Source organism: Pecten maximus, chromosome 19, assembly GCF_902652985.1.
Source record: "Pecten maximus chromosome 19, xPecMax1.1, whole genome shotgun sequence".
NCBI classification, from domain to species: Eukaryota; Metazoa; Mollusca; class Bivalvia; order Pectinida; family Pectinidae; genus Pecten; species Pecten maximus.
Window position 1 is genome coordinate 7,924,324 of NC_047033.1, and position 16,303 is coordinate 7,940,626.

The 16,303-nt window shown below is 34.2% G+C and overlaps 1 protein-coding gene across 1 annotated transcript; it reads right to left on the reverse strand.

The window, feature by feature from the left end:
• Positions 1 to 1,521: 1,521 nt before the first annotated feature.
• LOC117318094 (nuclear receptor subfamily 4 group A member 2-like) lies at positions 1,522 to 14,319 on the reverse strand. Its single transcript, XM_033873094.1, has 9 exons — positions 14,235 to 14,319; positions 11,216 to 11,394; positions 9,306 to 10,126; positions 8,647 to 8,830; positions 7,988 to 8,117; positions 7,132 to 7,292; positions 6,581 to 6,783; positions 6,077 to 6,255; positions 1,522 to 5,542 (listed from the first exon to the last, which is right to left on the reverse strand). Exons 1-9 carry the CDS (start codon positions 14,317 to 14,319, stop codon positions 5,283 to 5,285), a joined length of 2,202 nt encoding a protein of 733 aa, XP_033728985.1. The 3' UTR covers positions 1,522 to 5,282.
• Positions 14,320 to 16,303: the final 1,984 nt, after the last annotated feature.

Sequence of the window (16,303 nt, forward strand, 5' to 3'; positions counted from 1 at the left end):
TTATTTTTGAAAGTAATTTTCTAATTTAAAACATGTTTTATGTACAATTTTACTGGTTTACTGGCAAGGTGTCTGGGCGGAAAATGAATATAGCAAATTTGCAATCATTCGGGATCGTTTTCTAGAGAGTAAGTTGCGCGAATTCATCGATGTACTCAAAGTTATATCTGACGTGACTTTCATGTGCGAGAATAATATCGAAAGTTTGTAACTTGCAGATGGTAAATATAAGCATTGAACGGCTTTCAGTTGGCATTCATAGTCAATATGAATGCCAACTGGACAGAGGCAAATTCAACATAGCGCGCTTCATGGAATTTGCCTCTGTCCAGTTGGCATTCATATTGACTATGAATGCCAACTGAAAGCCGTTCAATGCTTAAATGACCCTGACTGTTGATGTCTCCTAGATATATGTCCTCATATGACCCTGACTATTGGTGTCTCCTTGACATCTGTCCTCATATGACTCCAACCTTTGGTATCTCCTTGACATCCATCCTCATATGACCGTGACTTTTGGTGTCTCGTGGATATATGTGCTCATATGACCCTGACTGTTGGTGTCTCCTTGACATCTGTTCTCATATGACCCTGACTGTTGGTGTCTCCTTGACATCTGTTCTCATATGACCCTGACTGTTGGTGTCTCTTTGACACCTGTCCTCATATGACCCTGACTGTTGGGTGTCTCCTTGACATCTGTCCTCATATGACTTTGGTTGTTGGTGTCTCTTGGACATCTGTTCTCATTTGAACCCGGATGTTAGTGTCTCCTGGATACCCGTCCTCATATAAACCTGGTTTTTGTAGTCACACGTCCTCATATGCCATCTAAATGTTAGTGTTTCTCTGATATCTATCCTCATAAGACCCCGGCTGTCTGTGTTGAAACCAATTGATATTGTCTGCCTCATTGTCTACTTACAATTGTGTAAATATGATAAGTAAACATAGTTTGTGTGGGTGAATTCGTGTGTTTAGTTTTAACTACACAGATTAAATGATTTAGTGAAATTATCAAATACATGTATGCATTAACAGACAAAAAGTAACACCAACGCTACGATAATAAAATACTGATTTTTTTTCAATATGGTCTGTCGAAACTGCCGTTAAATTATTGACTATGTTTTGAGGTAGATCTTAACAGGTACCGGACCTAATCATAAATATGTAAACACGTATTAAAGTCCGACTCGATTCCTCACCAAACAAAATCAACAGAATAAAAAGACGAAATCTTGAATATGATTATTTTACAGTTGTGTAACTTGAGGCCAATTTTAATTTTCCCGACTGCACGTCCGTTGGTCTGTCCGTCTCTCGCTCGCTCGCTCGGCCAGCAAGCCAACCAGCCAGCAGACCCCCTCACTCATTCCTCCCTCCCTCGCTCACTCGTTCACTCACTCACCCACCCACCCATACATCCATCCATCCATCCATCCATACATATACATACATACATTTGTACATACATACATACTATTGTCTGACTCCAAAGATACTACTAACAGCATGTAACATTTTTGTACATTTATTTCATATTCAAATCTGATGAGCAGACGACACAAGAGGTCACATGACATTGTTTAAGCTTTGCTTAAACTGCCGGGAACATCTAACAAAGTGGAAAAAACACGTGCACTGTACTATCAAAAAGTGCGAAATAATAGTTACCATGGATACGCACACAATAAGAACAACAGTTCATCAACAAGTATTTACAGGATTTCGGAAAATGACCTCTGATAAAAAATCTGACACGTGATGGCACTACGTCATAACATTCTACGTCATAAACAATCATCAGATATACAGTACAACTATCACAGGCATTACAAGTTTTGGAACAGTTGAAATCATTAAAATCATTTTAACAGAAAACATCAAAATAAGATATACATATCGCGTATAAATATGTTTACTAATATGTGACGTAAATGCCCACGTTTTGGCTTAAAACATATCAGATTTTACCAAAAATATTTAAAATAGATATCCTTCATTTATCAAATCGAATGGAATAAAAATATATACTATAATCTGACATTGCATTATACTATAATATATAGGAGATTTGGCTATAAAATAGAAAACATACCATTGCGTTATCTTTCGAATCAGTATTATGCTACAGTTTTTGCTGTTTTCGTTCAAGAGTGCTTTAGATTCTGGAATGCATCTTATTCAAGTGTAATATTTAATTAGACGTATTGATATCATGGAATATGTTAATGGTGGTCTGTTGTAAGAGCTGGAGGCATTTTAACCTGCAGTTACACCGTCCTACAAAGGTTCCTTGACATCATTTTGTTTTTAGTGTATATAATATAAATTATGAAATTTAAATTGTAGTAATATTTTGCGTGAAAAGTGCCAAGGGACTTTTGGTGAAAAGTGTTGAGGTACATAAAGGGGTTACATTGTGATACGCGCCGTGGAAATAAATTACTCTGAATATATCTTAAAACCACTTCACAACAGCTGTTATGAAATAATAGAAAAATCAAGGGATAGTTTTCTTTTTTAATCATCTAGATTCATTGTATAAGAAAATAAGCACTTTTAACATACACTAAATTTCCAATTAGACATAGGAATTGTTTATTTTCGTAGGTAATTGTTGTCTTGTTTAACATTCATCTATTATCCATTTACAGCATCGCAAGAAATGTACGCTGTGTATAAACTTCCATTGTTTTCGTGATTGTTATGGAACCATGAATATACATGTAAAATTGGTATATTATTGGTGCATGGGCTAACCATGAAAATTTATAACCACGAAATAATTTGAATTCAACCTAAACCAGGAAAGAAAGTACACATGAACATTTCATGTCATACATATTAAAAACACTTAACTCACAATCGCCGACATTTAGCAGGAACTCTTTTATAAAAGGAGATTCAATAAACTGTAGCACTTTCCATAGAGATGTAAATACTATTTTTGTTTTGTAATGTAAAAAAACTAAATATTTTGGCAATAATCAAATATTACAAGTTGTCAGGGTTGGTAAAGAAAGTTCAACCTGTCAGCACTGTAAATTGTAAGAAAAATCTCTAAACATTTCAAGCACTAAAAGCTATAAGACGTGTCTGTCATTAAGGGAGTACAGGTAGGCACAGTGAAACAAATTATTTTTTATCAAAACATCAAAATAAATGTAATCAAAATATTTTGACATTAGCACTATCTGGGTCTATAAATTACATTTTCACTCACACAACATCAAACTATTCTTTTACAGACAAGATAGACAACATGGATAACCTCTTTCGTTCATTCTTTTTTGAATTTTTTTTTAAAAATCTTACAAAGTATTTCTAAAACATAGTACGTTAAGGTCACCGGTTGTCTCATTAGATATCAAAATAACTGAACACTACGGGCATCGACATATAAGAAAATTCTGCTACACTTTTGTTCTCAAATATCACTTAAAACATCAAAAATGAAATCATTTTGCACCTTGAAATATTAATACATGTATTCTTGACTAGGTAATATGCTGCGAGACAGTTCAGTATGAGTTGCGCCAATATTTGTTTGCTAAAATAAGAAAATGAAAATATATAATTGTAAAATTTATAATACTACATGCACCTCTGTTTACATTTAGGATCTTTAAAGTTAATCATTGCTTATTAGTCATAATGTGATTTATTAGTTTAGTATAATCATTATGAGTTGGAAAAATGTTTATCTTTAACACAAACAGCGATAATAAACCTTATTCACGAGCTAAGTGGGTTTTTTTCCAAATCGCCTCATGAATTGTTTTGTAATTAGCTTTATAAAACAAAAAGATTAAAAAAACAAACATGTAAGCTAGTTTTCGAAGATGTTTTTCACGGAATTCAACATCCAAATAAATTATTAAACGATATTGAAGATTTTTTTTTTGATTTTTTTCTTACTTTTTTTAAGAGGACTATGCATGTCATCGTAAGGCAGTGATGGTCAATAGGGAGATAACGTAACATCACAACAAAGGGATGTATAATTTATACCACCAGACAACTATACAAAACAAATCTTTTTACAATTGAAAATTCATATCAACATACTTCCTATCAGAAAAGTGGTTAAGACCTGGGTAGAAAAGTAATTTCTCATAGCATTAAGTTTATGCAAATATTATCTATTTAATAACAAAGTATAATTAGATCATCTTGAAAGTAAATTAGTATCAATTTGAGATTAATAGTATATCTTCATTGATTTAATCATTTTCTTCGCGAATAAGATAAATTTCAAAATTATTTCTTTTTTAGATTTGTTGTCATAATTTTCTTATGATTCATTTGTAATGCTCATTTAGGAAGCCAGTTTTTTTTATTATGCAATAGTTATAAATTTTCAAGTTTACCCAGAATAGAATTATCAAAACAATGCGATCCGTCATACAAACACAAAACATCATCTTCTTACAATTAATTTAGAACATATTTTGCAATAAAACCTGCAAATATCTAAAGCTAAAGACGTACTTATAACCGTTCTACTTTGTTGCAGTTAATATATACTTGAAATGTACAGCATTTTAATAAGGTCATTCAAATTCAATATATATATATATTTATTTTGCAAAAAAAAATATCCAACAAAAATATTAAAATGTTTGAAAACATCTTGACGTTGACAACATCAAAAGGAATGATGTGATATTTGTCCATAACTTAACAGAAGAGAAAGAAACACAACCCAAACGCCGTTAATTTAATACAAATGTTCAAATAGAAATTGAGACATATTTACTTAGAAAACAGATCACACGGTGCTTACGTAAAAAAAACGTTCTAGTTTTTTTTAAATTGGTGTTGAATACAATTTCTGTCGTAGTTCTCTTATTCTTAAATACATGTTTCTCCATAAAAAGTAAATGAGCTAGAACCTCAAATTTATTGATAGCAAAGTTTCAGAAAAAATATTGATACCATATTATGCCAGACCTCAAAGGTTGTCAACAAAACAATAAGTGAATACATTTCTTTGGTACAAATAACTTTTTCTGGAAAATAATGGTAAGCCATAAAAATCCTAAAAATTAGAACTCTTCTTCGTTAGAAATGAAATTCCGAATCCGGCTTTCTAATAAGTTATAACTTAGACAAACCTGTTGAGTATGTCACATGATTTTGTGTTCTACGTATAAGTTTGTGAAACAATGGTGGTGTGTTTACAACACATGGATAGACTGGTAGTACAAAAATAATCTAGTTAATATTCATGAAATATGATCACGAGATGAAACAGGGCGATGACAAAACTTCTAGAAAGGGAGCGAGCCGGACAGGTATAGAGATTCGATCTGTGCTGGCGCCTGAAACACTTTGTCTAGTTTGAAGTGAAACATCCTTTGAAGCCCTTCTCTGCTGAGAGAACGGAGTTCAGCAACCTTTCCAAGAATGAGAGAGAAGAAATGAGGTTTCCTCTGAGCTTCACTGTTATAAGTGCAATGGTCTCGGAGACAGTCGATGATTTTCATTTGTAGTTCTTCCATTTTCTGGGGATCCTGTAGCCCGTGACGTACTGTAAAACCAAAAGGAGGTATTATATTAATAATAAGTACAATATACCGTCATGTCCACGTAACCGTCATGAGCTAAAGACTGGGTGGCCCATAATTTACAACATATAGTTTAGATTCGTTAGATATACTGCCCCAATTGATTACTACACTGTAGATATAACTGTAGCAATTTAATATATTAATGGCAAATGGAATGTCGCTGAAACAAAGCCATATTTTTTTCTTAATATATCTGACATCATTTGTAATTGGTTATAAATCTCCAATTTACAGGGTACAGAAATCTTTAGAGTTGCAAAAGTAATCTTGTCCTTGTGTGGTTACAAAGAAAGCAAAAGAACTGGATAGATAAAAAAAATCAGAATATGATGTAGGCATTCTAGTAGCCACTTTTTAAACATTTCCAGAAATAACGATAACCGGTATCGGTATTATACACATCTTGAATTTAGGGCTACGGCAATGTAATTATCAGTTTGTTGGTTAAGGTATTTGAATTATTCTCGTAATGAGGTAATATACGTTACACTTACAGGTGACCAATGCCAGTGCGGACATGCATGCTAACGATGAAATATCAAGTGTGTTCCGATGTAGTGAGAGGCCAAAGTCGATAATGGAATCAATCCAGTCTCCAAACATAGACGAACACTGTAATCTATGTAAAACCAGACCGTTCTCAAATATAATCTTATCGTCATTGGGTTGTACTCTGGAAAGAAATATGAACTGTTTGTTAAACAAAACGGCCATAAAAGAGACAAGGTCAACTGATCATTGAATTAGTAAATCGTCATACCAAATTAAGTCTAAGAAATCACCATAAATTGTTTTGAGATGCATTATATTGCCTTTGTAATAGTAAACCAATCAGCAAAATCCACACGTCTTATTCATCATCTGATCCCGTTCGATTGTTTTTGTTTAGAAATAAAGCTTTGTTTGTATTCCCGTTGTAGCCATCCTTATTTTTGACTGAACTTGATAGCTGATGTGCATCCATGCTAATAATGCCCCAAACCGTGATATTTAATTACCTGTATGCTATACGTAATACGAAGAGTTCAAGTGATGCTGATTGGAAAAGAAGTTCCTGATCATCTTTAGAAAGATCACCAAAACCAGGTATGCGTTCTGCCCATGTTCTGATAACGTCAATGCAAGAAAGGAGGATGTCATAAAAGAGGCGTATACATTCATCTGTGGTTCGGGGACTATCCTCTGGAGAAGGCACTTTGAACTGAAAGGAAAATATTGAGTTAAAGACTACTCCACAAGAATGACTGGGCACGGGATTACATAAAATCAAACGTTACGACATACAAAAATGTAGTAGTGGTCACGTGTATTAAATTATCGTGGTCATCAATTTTCAATAAACACTTTTATTCGTTAATTGTTGCTTTCAATCATAAAAGGAAAACACTGTACATTAATTTAGAATAATTATGGTACGATAATAATATGATCAGAGTTTATCTTAGCATGATTTTTAAATGACGGAATATATTAATAGTTTGTGACATAACACATACAACAGCTACTTTCCTTATCATATTTATCAGTTTAATATCAGAGGACAACATACTCGTGAGTAATCCAAGTTTGGAATATCCGGACTTGTGTCGACGTGCGCGCGGACTAAAGAGGTGATGAGGCTGACGGGTGGTGATGGGGGAGACTCTTGTGGACTCTTTGGCTTTGACGGTAACCTTCCGCGACGACCCTTTAAATTATCTGTTCGCACAACTGAAATGAGAATCAGGGTTGCACTTAGGTGAATATTTTTTATCCTGTAATACATATTACATATTTTTATAAAGATATTCATTAGGGACATTATACGTTTTTATATTAACTCTTTCTGATACCATATCCTGAAGCAGTTTGATCATATAAAACATAGAAAGACCCTTCCTGTAGATGCTGATTTCTCCATTAACATATCTCACAGAAGGATTGAATACAGTAAAAACCACTGAACTTGCTGAAATGTATTGACATATTTTATGTGACTTCCTGAGAATTGTTGATATTAGTAATTTTAAACAAATATTTGCCTGAAGAAAGATATTGGTTTTTATATTCCTTTTCATAATATTTGCATTAATTTCCATTGCCATAAACTAGATTAATTGAAAGTTATTTACAACATGATATTTTTGCAAAGCTATTTTGATAATACTTTGGTATGCTTGGTTTTGCTTTTATTTTGATTTCATTCAACGTACGTACAAACACATTACACGAGAAAACTGTAGATAGTTCTTTTACAACACAAAATTTCATTGTGAATAAAATAAGTCCATGAATAAAGTAAGGGTAATTGATTGAAGAATGTTGAAAAACAATATAATTTATAGAAAAAAAACCCAATTCGTCACACTACTTTAATTTCATAGGTTCATTCGAAAGACCGGAAATGATTAATGTGTTCGCTCTACCTTCTTTGACCATGCCAACTGCTAGACACTTCTGAAATCGACAGAATTGACATCTGTTCCGCCGACGTTTGTCAACAGGACAGCTCTTATCGGCCAGACAAACGTACTTAGCATTCTTCTGTACTGTTCTCTGCCAATGCAAAAAAAGTAACATATACATGGTTTTAATCAAATTATAGTATCTACATGATTAACTAGCATAAGACTGAAGCGAAGTGCATCTATATTGACAATAAATACAATCGCCAGATGATCTGTACATGTGATGTATAATCATATCATACTTTGAACTCTAGATTAGTGTTTGGACTTAACGCGAAATATAAATTGCATCATATTAAAAACAGTAAGATTTTCGGCGATTAACTATTATTACGAACGGCATCAACTTCAGAGATGCTCATGAAAAGATAGGATCACTGTTGTTTGTAACATGTTTCATGAATAGTTTGACGTATAGTCTTATGAGCAATAATCACATGTTCAACATATCGATAATTAATGTCAGCCCTGGGAGGTAAATAAGCCACAGCTTGGAAAGTATTTCGTTGTGTTAACTTTTTTTACAGCATACTTTGTGAATCATGAAAGACATATGATGATAATTGTGTACATTAAGTTCTTAAAAAAGAAATCATGTTAAAATTAATGATGTTTACCTTGAAGAACCCCTTGCATCCTTCACAAGTTCTGACACCGTAATGCTGACAAACAGCATTGTCTCCGCAAACTGCACACATAAGGGCCTCTTTCTGCGGTTGCTCCCTCCCTGGGGAGGACCTTGTAGAACTGGGAGTGGAGGGTGTTGTCGGAGACTGGATATGGTATTTCTGTAGCTCTCCACTGAAACAAATGAACAACAAAACACATATTAAGCTGTTTTTACCATGGAATGTTTCTGTTACATTGAAGAAGCTCATAGTATAAATATTAAAATTTGTAAATTGAGCGAGTACTATGTCAATTGCAATAAGTTACTTTTCAAAAGCATATGAAAAATTGATTTAAATATTATTTTTGGTGTTAACACAAACATATAAAAGAGCCTCACTTAGGTCAAGAAGTATAGTTTATTTTAAACAAGATCCATCTTAATATAATAACAATAAATGCACTGCTTTAATATCAAAGACGAAAAGAGACCAAGTAGCCTTTATCAAATTTGACAGCACCCATGACGTTACAGTAGCCGTTAAAACACACCATACTACAGATATAACACTCGATGTATTGTAGGACACACAAGTACAAGATATAACTGCACTAGGGAAATTGTTTTTGGTTTTCTCTTTGATGTAACCATTGTCTATAATCTTACCTTTCTGTGGCTCGTGATGGCATCGCGATGGTCAAGGCGGGTCGACGTGAGAATTGGGGACGTCCGGAATGTACATTTATCTCCCCCTGATAGGCTGGTCCACCAACAGGCGGTCTTTCACTCATATTATAACAACTTTCAGAATGAGGTAATGTTCTGTTGCCGTAAAAGTTTGGATTGTACCCTTGGAAGCCACTACTTTCACGAACATATGAACCTGAGTTTTCACTGAATGTCTGGGGCGAAGAGAAGGTGGGCTGTTTTTGGTCCATATCTGTGAACCCCGTAGTTTGAGGAGATAGATACAGGTCATGGGGTGGGGTATAGTTGCAATGTTTTTGGAAAGGTTTTTGACTTTCGCTGCTGAGTCGCTGTTGGAAAAACCCACAATCTGGTGCAGGGAAAGTCTGAAAGCTTCCTTCGTATGCCATAATTGGTTCCGTGTATTTCTGTATCTGATGCTGTGGTTGACTCTCTACCGTACTAGTTGTTGGTGTGGAATCCGTAAACACATTGAATTGTTTTCCGAGTCCACTGTCCTTCTCGAACATAAAAGTACCCTCATAGCTGTAAGATTCAGGGTAGCTTTGACTGTGACTCGTTGTTGCGAAACTCTGCGGCTGCGCGTCGAAGCCCCCGTGGAACCCCGTGTCAACCCCACTGTCGGCCAGAGAGAACCCAGTATCCGACGAGTAGTCGGCCATGGGAAAACTCGTCGGAAATATTCCTATCTCGGCAGACATGGCGGGCTGTGTACTACATGTCGTAAAGGTTGACCCAAGGTCACTTGAAAACCCGGATGTAGCCGTACTGTAGGACGCCTATAATGAAGCAATGTTTATTTATTTATATTTGTAGCATCTCATACTTTTTATATTTCCCTTTGTTTTCCATAGAAATATGATACGTGTGCCGTCAGTTAGAAATTAAACTAATCTTTTCTGCTACTTCTATTTATCGTGTTTTTAAGTAGTTGAAAATATACAAAGGATAACTTTTAATTACACATGATTTTCTAAGCGCACAACATAGACATACATGTATATGCCAGGGGAAAGATAATTTCAAATGATAGGTAAAATTTTGGTTCCAATCCTCTGTTGGAAAATAATTTTATATGAAGATTATCTGTACATAAAGACATCGGCGACATTAATATTATCAGAAGCATAAAACTCCTCGCCTGCTCTGCATCACGGGAGCAAACACCCTGTTATTATATGATACAGTATACGGTAAACGGTCTGAAACGATCACAGTAGCCAAGTCACGTGACCAAGACGTGGCTATCAGAAACATTTAATGAATAACTCCTCTAGGGAGAGCGCCCCTACTCCGACACAATGTGTCAGCCGAAAGGTGGCATATGTACGGGACATCAATTTACCAATAACATCCACGTGTCGACACTTGCTGGACCGAATAATAATAATACCCAATTTTCCCGTTTTATCTTCAGCTATTATGACAATTATCGGACTCCACACATACGTAGCACGCGCTCATCCTGCCAACTAAAATGTTAACACCACAAACCAGATGGCTCTCACCCTATCATCGCCTCTCAGCGCCGTATTTCAAATTGTTTAATATTGATATGGCGGAATTTAATCGACAGATAATCTCCAAAAAATTGTTATTGTTTTTATCCTCCAGCATGATTTTATCATCTTAAACCGCTATGATAGTCATTTGAATGTTATATTCAGTAAAACATCGAAATATTAATGAATAAATGAATATTGCTTTTAAGATTCAAAAGGAAATTTTAAAACAAATATGTATAAATCATGTACTACCTAATTAGACCGAATGTTGTTGGGCTCTCAGATATTCAACTGGTTCGTAATTTGTAATTATCTTAACTGTAACAAACAAACGATTGGATATGAAACAAAGTAGCAACGTACCTGAGGTTGTAGTAAAAGCATTGAGGTGTCGATGCTGCGGCCCTGAATTGGAGGAGTTATGCCCCCTTGCGAGCGAGGAGAGAGAGGTATGACTGTGGAGGATGACACAGCTGCGACTACAGGTCGGAATCTGTCGAGTCGTCCCGAAGTACTGTCACGTGACTCTTCCGATGATATTCCTGCAAAGAATGATGTTAAACAACGTTTTGAATCTCATTATCCTTTACTGAAGATTTTTTTTTTTTTCAAATAATAGTATTCTAAGGTAGTTTATTCTGGTAATTGTCCGTGTAAAAATGTGCAACGGAGTTAGTAAAGTACTGTCTGATACCCGCTCGCTGAATTGTATGCATTTTTTTTTTTTTTGTGAAATATGTAATATTTTATACGCTTGGTATTTGTCCCATACCCACAAACTGATAACATCTAAAGAAAGTAGTAATCATGGCTAGAATACGAAAACGTAATACATTATTTTATTTTATCACGCTTAATTAGTTTGATTCAAGCTCACAAAATTAATGGCACTATGCGATGGGCCTGATATTAAAAACCACATAATATCAAATGTTGAGGCACACATTAGTGATTCCTGTTGTCATATCTCCCACAATATTTTTAAAAACTACCGTTGGTGTTTTTGTTCTTGCAATATGACCTGTGGTTATATTGTCTAAAAAAATACAGAAAATATGTCGCTGTATTTTTCAATGTAGCGATGCATTTGAAAATAATTTATTCATGTCTTCCAATAAAGCGTGCCGATCAAAGATCACTTCATACATGTCTGCCGTTCCGTGTCCCGAACCAGTTATAAAGATTCGGGACGGTGCGCCGTTGTGTTGTGAAAATAATTTTTTTATGTGACATAAAATGCGGTTTCGACAAACTTTTCATTTATGCTGTTGTTATTAATACGGCGGCATTTTTTTACAGACCACGAAACTGCTAGATGAAATGCTGTTTACGATAACGGAAAGCATGGGCTTAATGGGTAATTATCTTACGTGGAATGGGAGCGCGCGCTGGGCATGCGTAATACAGATGGTTTATTTCAAAAGAATAGGATTGATGTGTGCTAAAACGATAGCGGAAATTAAATTAACAAGGATGAGAAAAGTACCTGTCGTTAATAATACAATATTATAAAAGACATTATTGGTAAATAGGACATTATTTTCAAAATTCTTGACAAATATGCATTGCTATATATTTCCAATGGTTGGTTCACTAAAAGAAGTGCACAGCGTATTGATTTATGCTTTTTCTCACGTCATAAGTTGATGTCTCATTATGATAAATATTTTAACTGTAAATAGGACAATTTAAAACCAATTTTATATCCATCAAAAGTAACACTATTACTACAGTATAACCCTTAACAGTATTGAATTCCTGGCTGAAGTTAAAGACATTATGGCGAAAAACAATTACATTATGTGACTACTTTTGGATACGGAGTCAGGTATGTCTGTAATGAATACAATAACGGTTTTAAATACTTTGACCTTTTTCAGTGATTGATGAAGATGAAATCACTAGAGTCACACTTTCAATATTCAAACAAAATTTTGTTCTGACCATAACTAAAACCTATTTTTCTTTGAAAAAAAAATTACCGGACAAAGAAAGACATGTGGCGATTGAAGTTGTAATTCGCTGATTTCTAGTGGAACAGGATTTTATTTGAAATTACACCAAATGTCGACTCGTGTTGTTCTGAATTAAAATGTAACCAGTTGATAAACTGACATAATTAATTTCATTTCAAACGTCACACACCATGCCAACATTTCCCTTATCAAATATAAGTAATCAATTGATCTATTGAATGCGTCATACTAATAATGAAGTTTAAGTTAACCTTAATAAAACATTTTCATCAGTAGCAATCCAGCTCATTTGGGATAATAAGCAAACTTCGGAAACTTAAGTATTTCGGAACAATCTTTTTGAAATAAAAGAATATTACTTTAAAGGTGCATTCCTTCGTTTAAACATGAAAAGTATAGGTCGTAAAAATTAGACTTATTGGCATATATAATTTTTTTCAAGTAGTAAAGGTTATTATATTTACATTAATAAGGCAGAGTTACTCTCAAGATAAACCAAAGTTCTTCGAGTATTAAGTCCTGAAAATTCTTAATTCGACCCGAAGTATCACTAATTATCGCAAAGGCATATGGTATTTGTATACGATACGCCTTTTTCTTGTAAATTACGACGTTAATTTTATTACATGTAGGCACAGACACTCATATAATCATCGTTCGGACATAAATTTCATCCATAGAAATTGTGCCTATTACTGATGTCCGAACGAAGGAATGCCCCTTTAAATAAAGATAGATATTACGTTTATTATATAATATTATTAATGTTATCAGGTAATTTAACGCTAACACTATTGCTTTAACAGTCTGTCCAAGAGGCAAATATACCTTATTCCTTCATAGAAAATATTTGTTATACTGACTACAGATACAAATCTTCGCAACATGTACTAAACCACTTCTAACTCTGCTAAGAAACAATTCCCAATTTTTGTGTGATAATAGTACAGGTTCAATTGGACACATGTCGATTTGTAACGTTTCTGCACTGTAGCACATTCCTGGATATTTTTTGTTTCGTTTTAATAAATAAAATAACATTGTTACGTTGACAATCTTATTTCTTTTCTATCCATCTTACTAATTCAGATTAAAAAAAATGATTGTGAAATATCAATAATCGGTTCACACGAAACAGGCTTTGAGACAAAAAAAATAACAAAATTAAAAAAGAAGACAACCATATTTTAAACGTTTTCCTCCATAAATTGATCTAAATAAATTTATAACATTTTCTAAGATGAATACTTAAATGTAATAATCATTCCTTAGAAGTGTAACGAGCAATATTCCAAACTATTTTAATAAGAAGTATGAGACGATATATATATATACATTAGCATTATGCTTTTGTCCGCACAATGTGTTTCTGAAATAGACATAACTATATACAAATCATTACTCACCAATACGAAGTAGCGATGCTGATAGCGCCAACACAACCTTATCATTGCTATGGATACACAAATATGGCGCTATATACGATGCCATATTTGTCATGAGCCAATGGCGTGTTACAAATACCATTAATTAGCTATCGATAATATTATTGGCTGCAGACATTGAGGCCTATAACCAGTGTTAATCTAAGGGACTTGCCCCATGTGAAGAAACATATGCTGAAAAAGGTGTTGAAAGCGACTACGTCAGAAAACCACCGGGTGTCTGTTCCACATGAAAATTAGCATCTCCTTGAACTGGTACTAAATGTGTTTAGTTTAAACTGTGTTTTATTCGTCAATTTCCATTTAACAATATATAAATCATATAAATGATACAAAAAGGTATCAGAAACAGGTATCAAGACACTTATACGAATCTGACACCTGTATACCTATACATTTAGGTTGACGTTACATAACAACATAGACATGATAAAACATGACATCGTATCATAATGATAATAGGGAGAAATCATGAAATTGACGAACGATATGTCTATCAAAGCACATAGGATAACACTATATTAGTATACTAAGGGGCATAGCTGGGCCCTTGATGAAGTGGATTCACGAGCACCGTAGGCGCGAGTCCGAAAGTTTTTGGAAAGTTTTGAAGTTTGAAAATATTAAAATGGAGTTCAAACAAGGTCGATGGTCCGGTTCCCCCGTCATATAATAATAAATTTAAAATTGGATTTTATAGTCAGTTACATTTGTATCAGATGAAATGTCTTAATCTGGTTATTCCTTTTCTATATATATTCAAGAAAACATGTATAACATATTTATCTGCTGACAACTTTCCAATAGCTGAGTATAGTTCTTTCCCTATTTCTTTAATGATTATGGAAGATTATTGATATACTCCTGAATCAGTAAAGCTGCTTGTAAACTTTGAAAAAAATCAACTGAATGACAAATTGGTCTATTAACAGAACATGTTGTACAACCAAAGATAAAATCCAAGATGTACACAGCCTAAGTTTTTTTAATTTTATTTATACTATAAAATGTTAATTAGGCCTAGCAAACATCTATTTTATGACCCATAGTAACATATTTTAACTCCGATAGAAAATTGCGGTCGCGTTGTCCGACGAGACATATCTAGTTTTGACATCGACGCCAGTACATTAGTCACGGATCATAATCATTAGATTCTTTTCAAATAAACAAATAATAACCTTTTTTAATAAAATCCTCACGAAAAACGGCAATGCAGTTTGTTACAACTTGCCTTCAATTCCTGGTGATATTTCTTGCGTATTCTAGCGACATACAAATGAATATGAAACTGCGAACGGTTGTTGGTTTCGTTACATTAGACATAACCGCCATTTTGGCCGATTAGTGATGAGTCACGTGACAGCTGAAGTTATCTCGTGGAATGCTCGATCGGGTGCATTTGACTACGTAAATATGGTTGGTTTTAGGCTTATATGAAATGTTCCGGCATATGAACTCAGGATGAACATATGAGTCTAAGACATGTGGATAGTTTCTCTGTGAATGCATGTAAATTTCCACGACGATCAAACTGATTTCTTTTTACTTTCGTTTTCAAGGCAGGATTGAGACAGAACTACGTACTCCTACGCCAACAAAATTGCATATACTGACGAGGAAAATGTTTATATTTATACTCTAAAATAGTCTAGAACACTAAACATTCATATTTCATTTTAAATAATTGCAGTAAACATGGTTTGCATAAGTTAAATCGTGTCAATAATTGCTATCAAAATTGGAACTATATTAGGCTGCGGATGTATATCATTTGTATGACAGAAACCGGAAGTTGTGAGCCGGAAACATAAGTGTCACTAACAACATTTTCCTACCACGACTATAAAGGCAGGTGCCAAAGGCATCCTGACGTTAAAAATCAATAATTGCTATCAAAATTGGAACTATATTAGGCTGTGGATGTATATCATTTGTATGACAGAAACCGGAAGTTGTTAGCCGGAAACATAAGTGTCACTAACAACATTTTCCTACCACGACTATAACGGCAGGTGCCAAAGGCATCC

What these genes read in the sequence shown, in the direction of transcription:
- LOC117318094 (XM_033873094.1), bottom strand. Translation starts at nt 14,319, where the DNA reads ATGGCATCGTATATAGCGCCATATTTGTGTATCCATAGCAATGATAAG. An exon ending in GATGCAAGGGGTTCTTCAAG is followed by an intron (nt 8,118 to 8,646) that starts GTAAACATCATT and finishes TTGCATTGGCAG; the next exon opens with AGAACAGTACAGAAGAATGC. An exon ending in CGCACTGGCATTGGTCACCT is followed by an intron (nt 5,543 to 6,076) that starts GTAAGTGTAACG and finishes TTGGTTTTACAG; the next exon opens with TACGTCACGGGCTACAGGAT.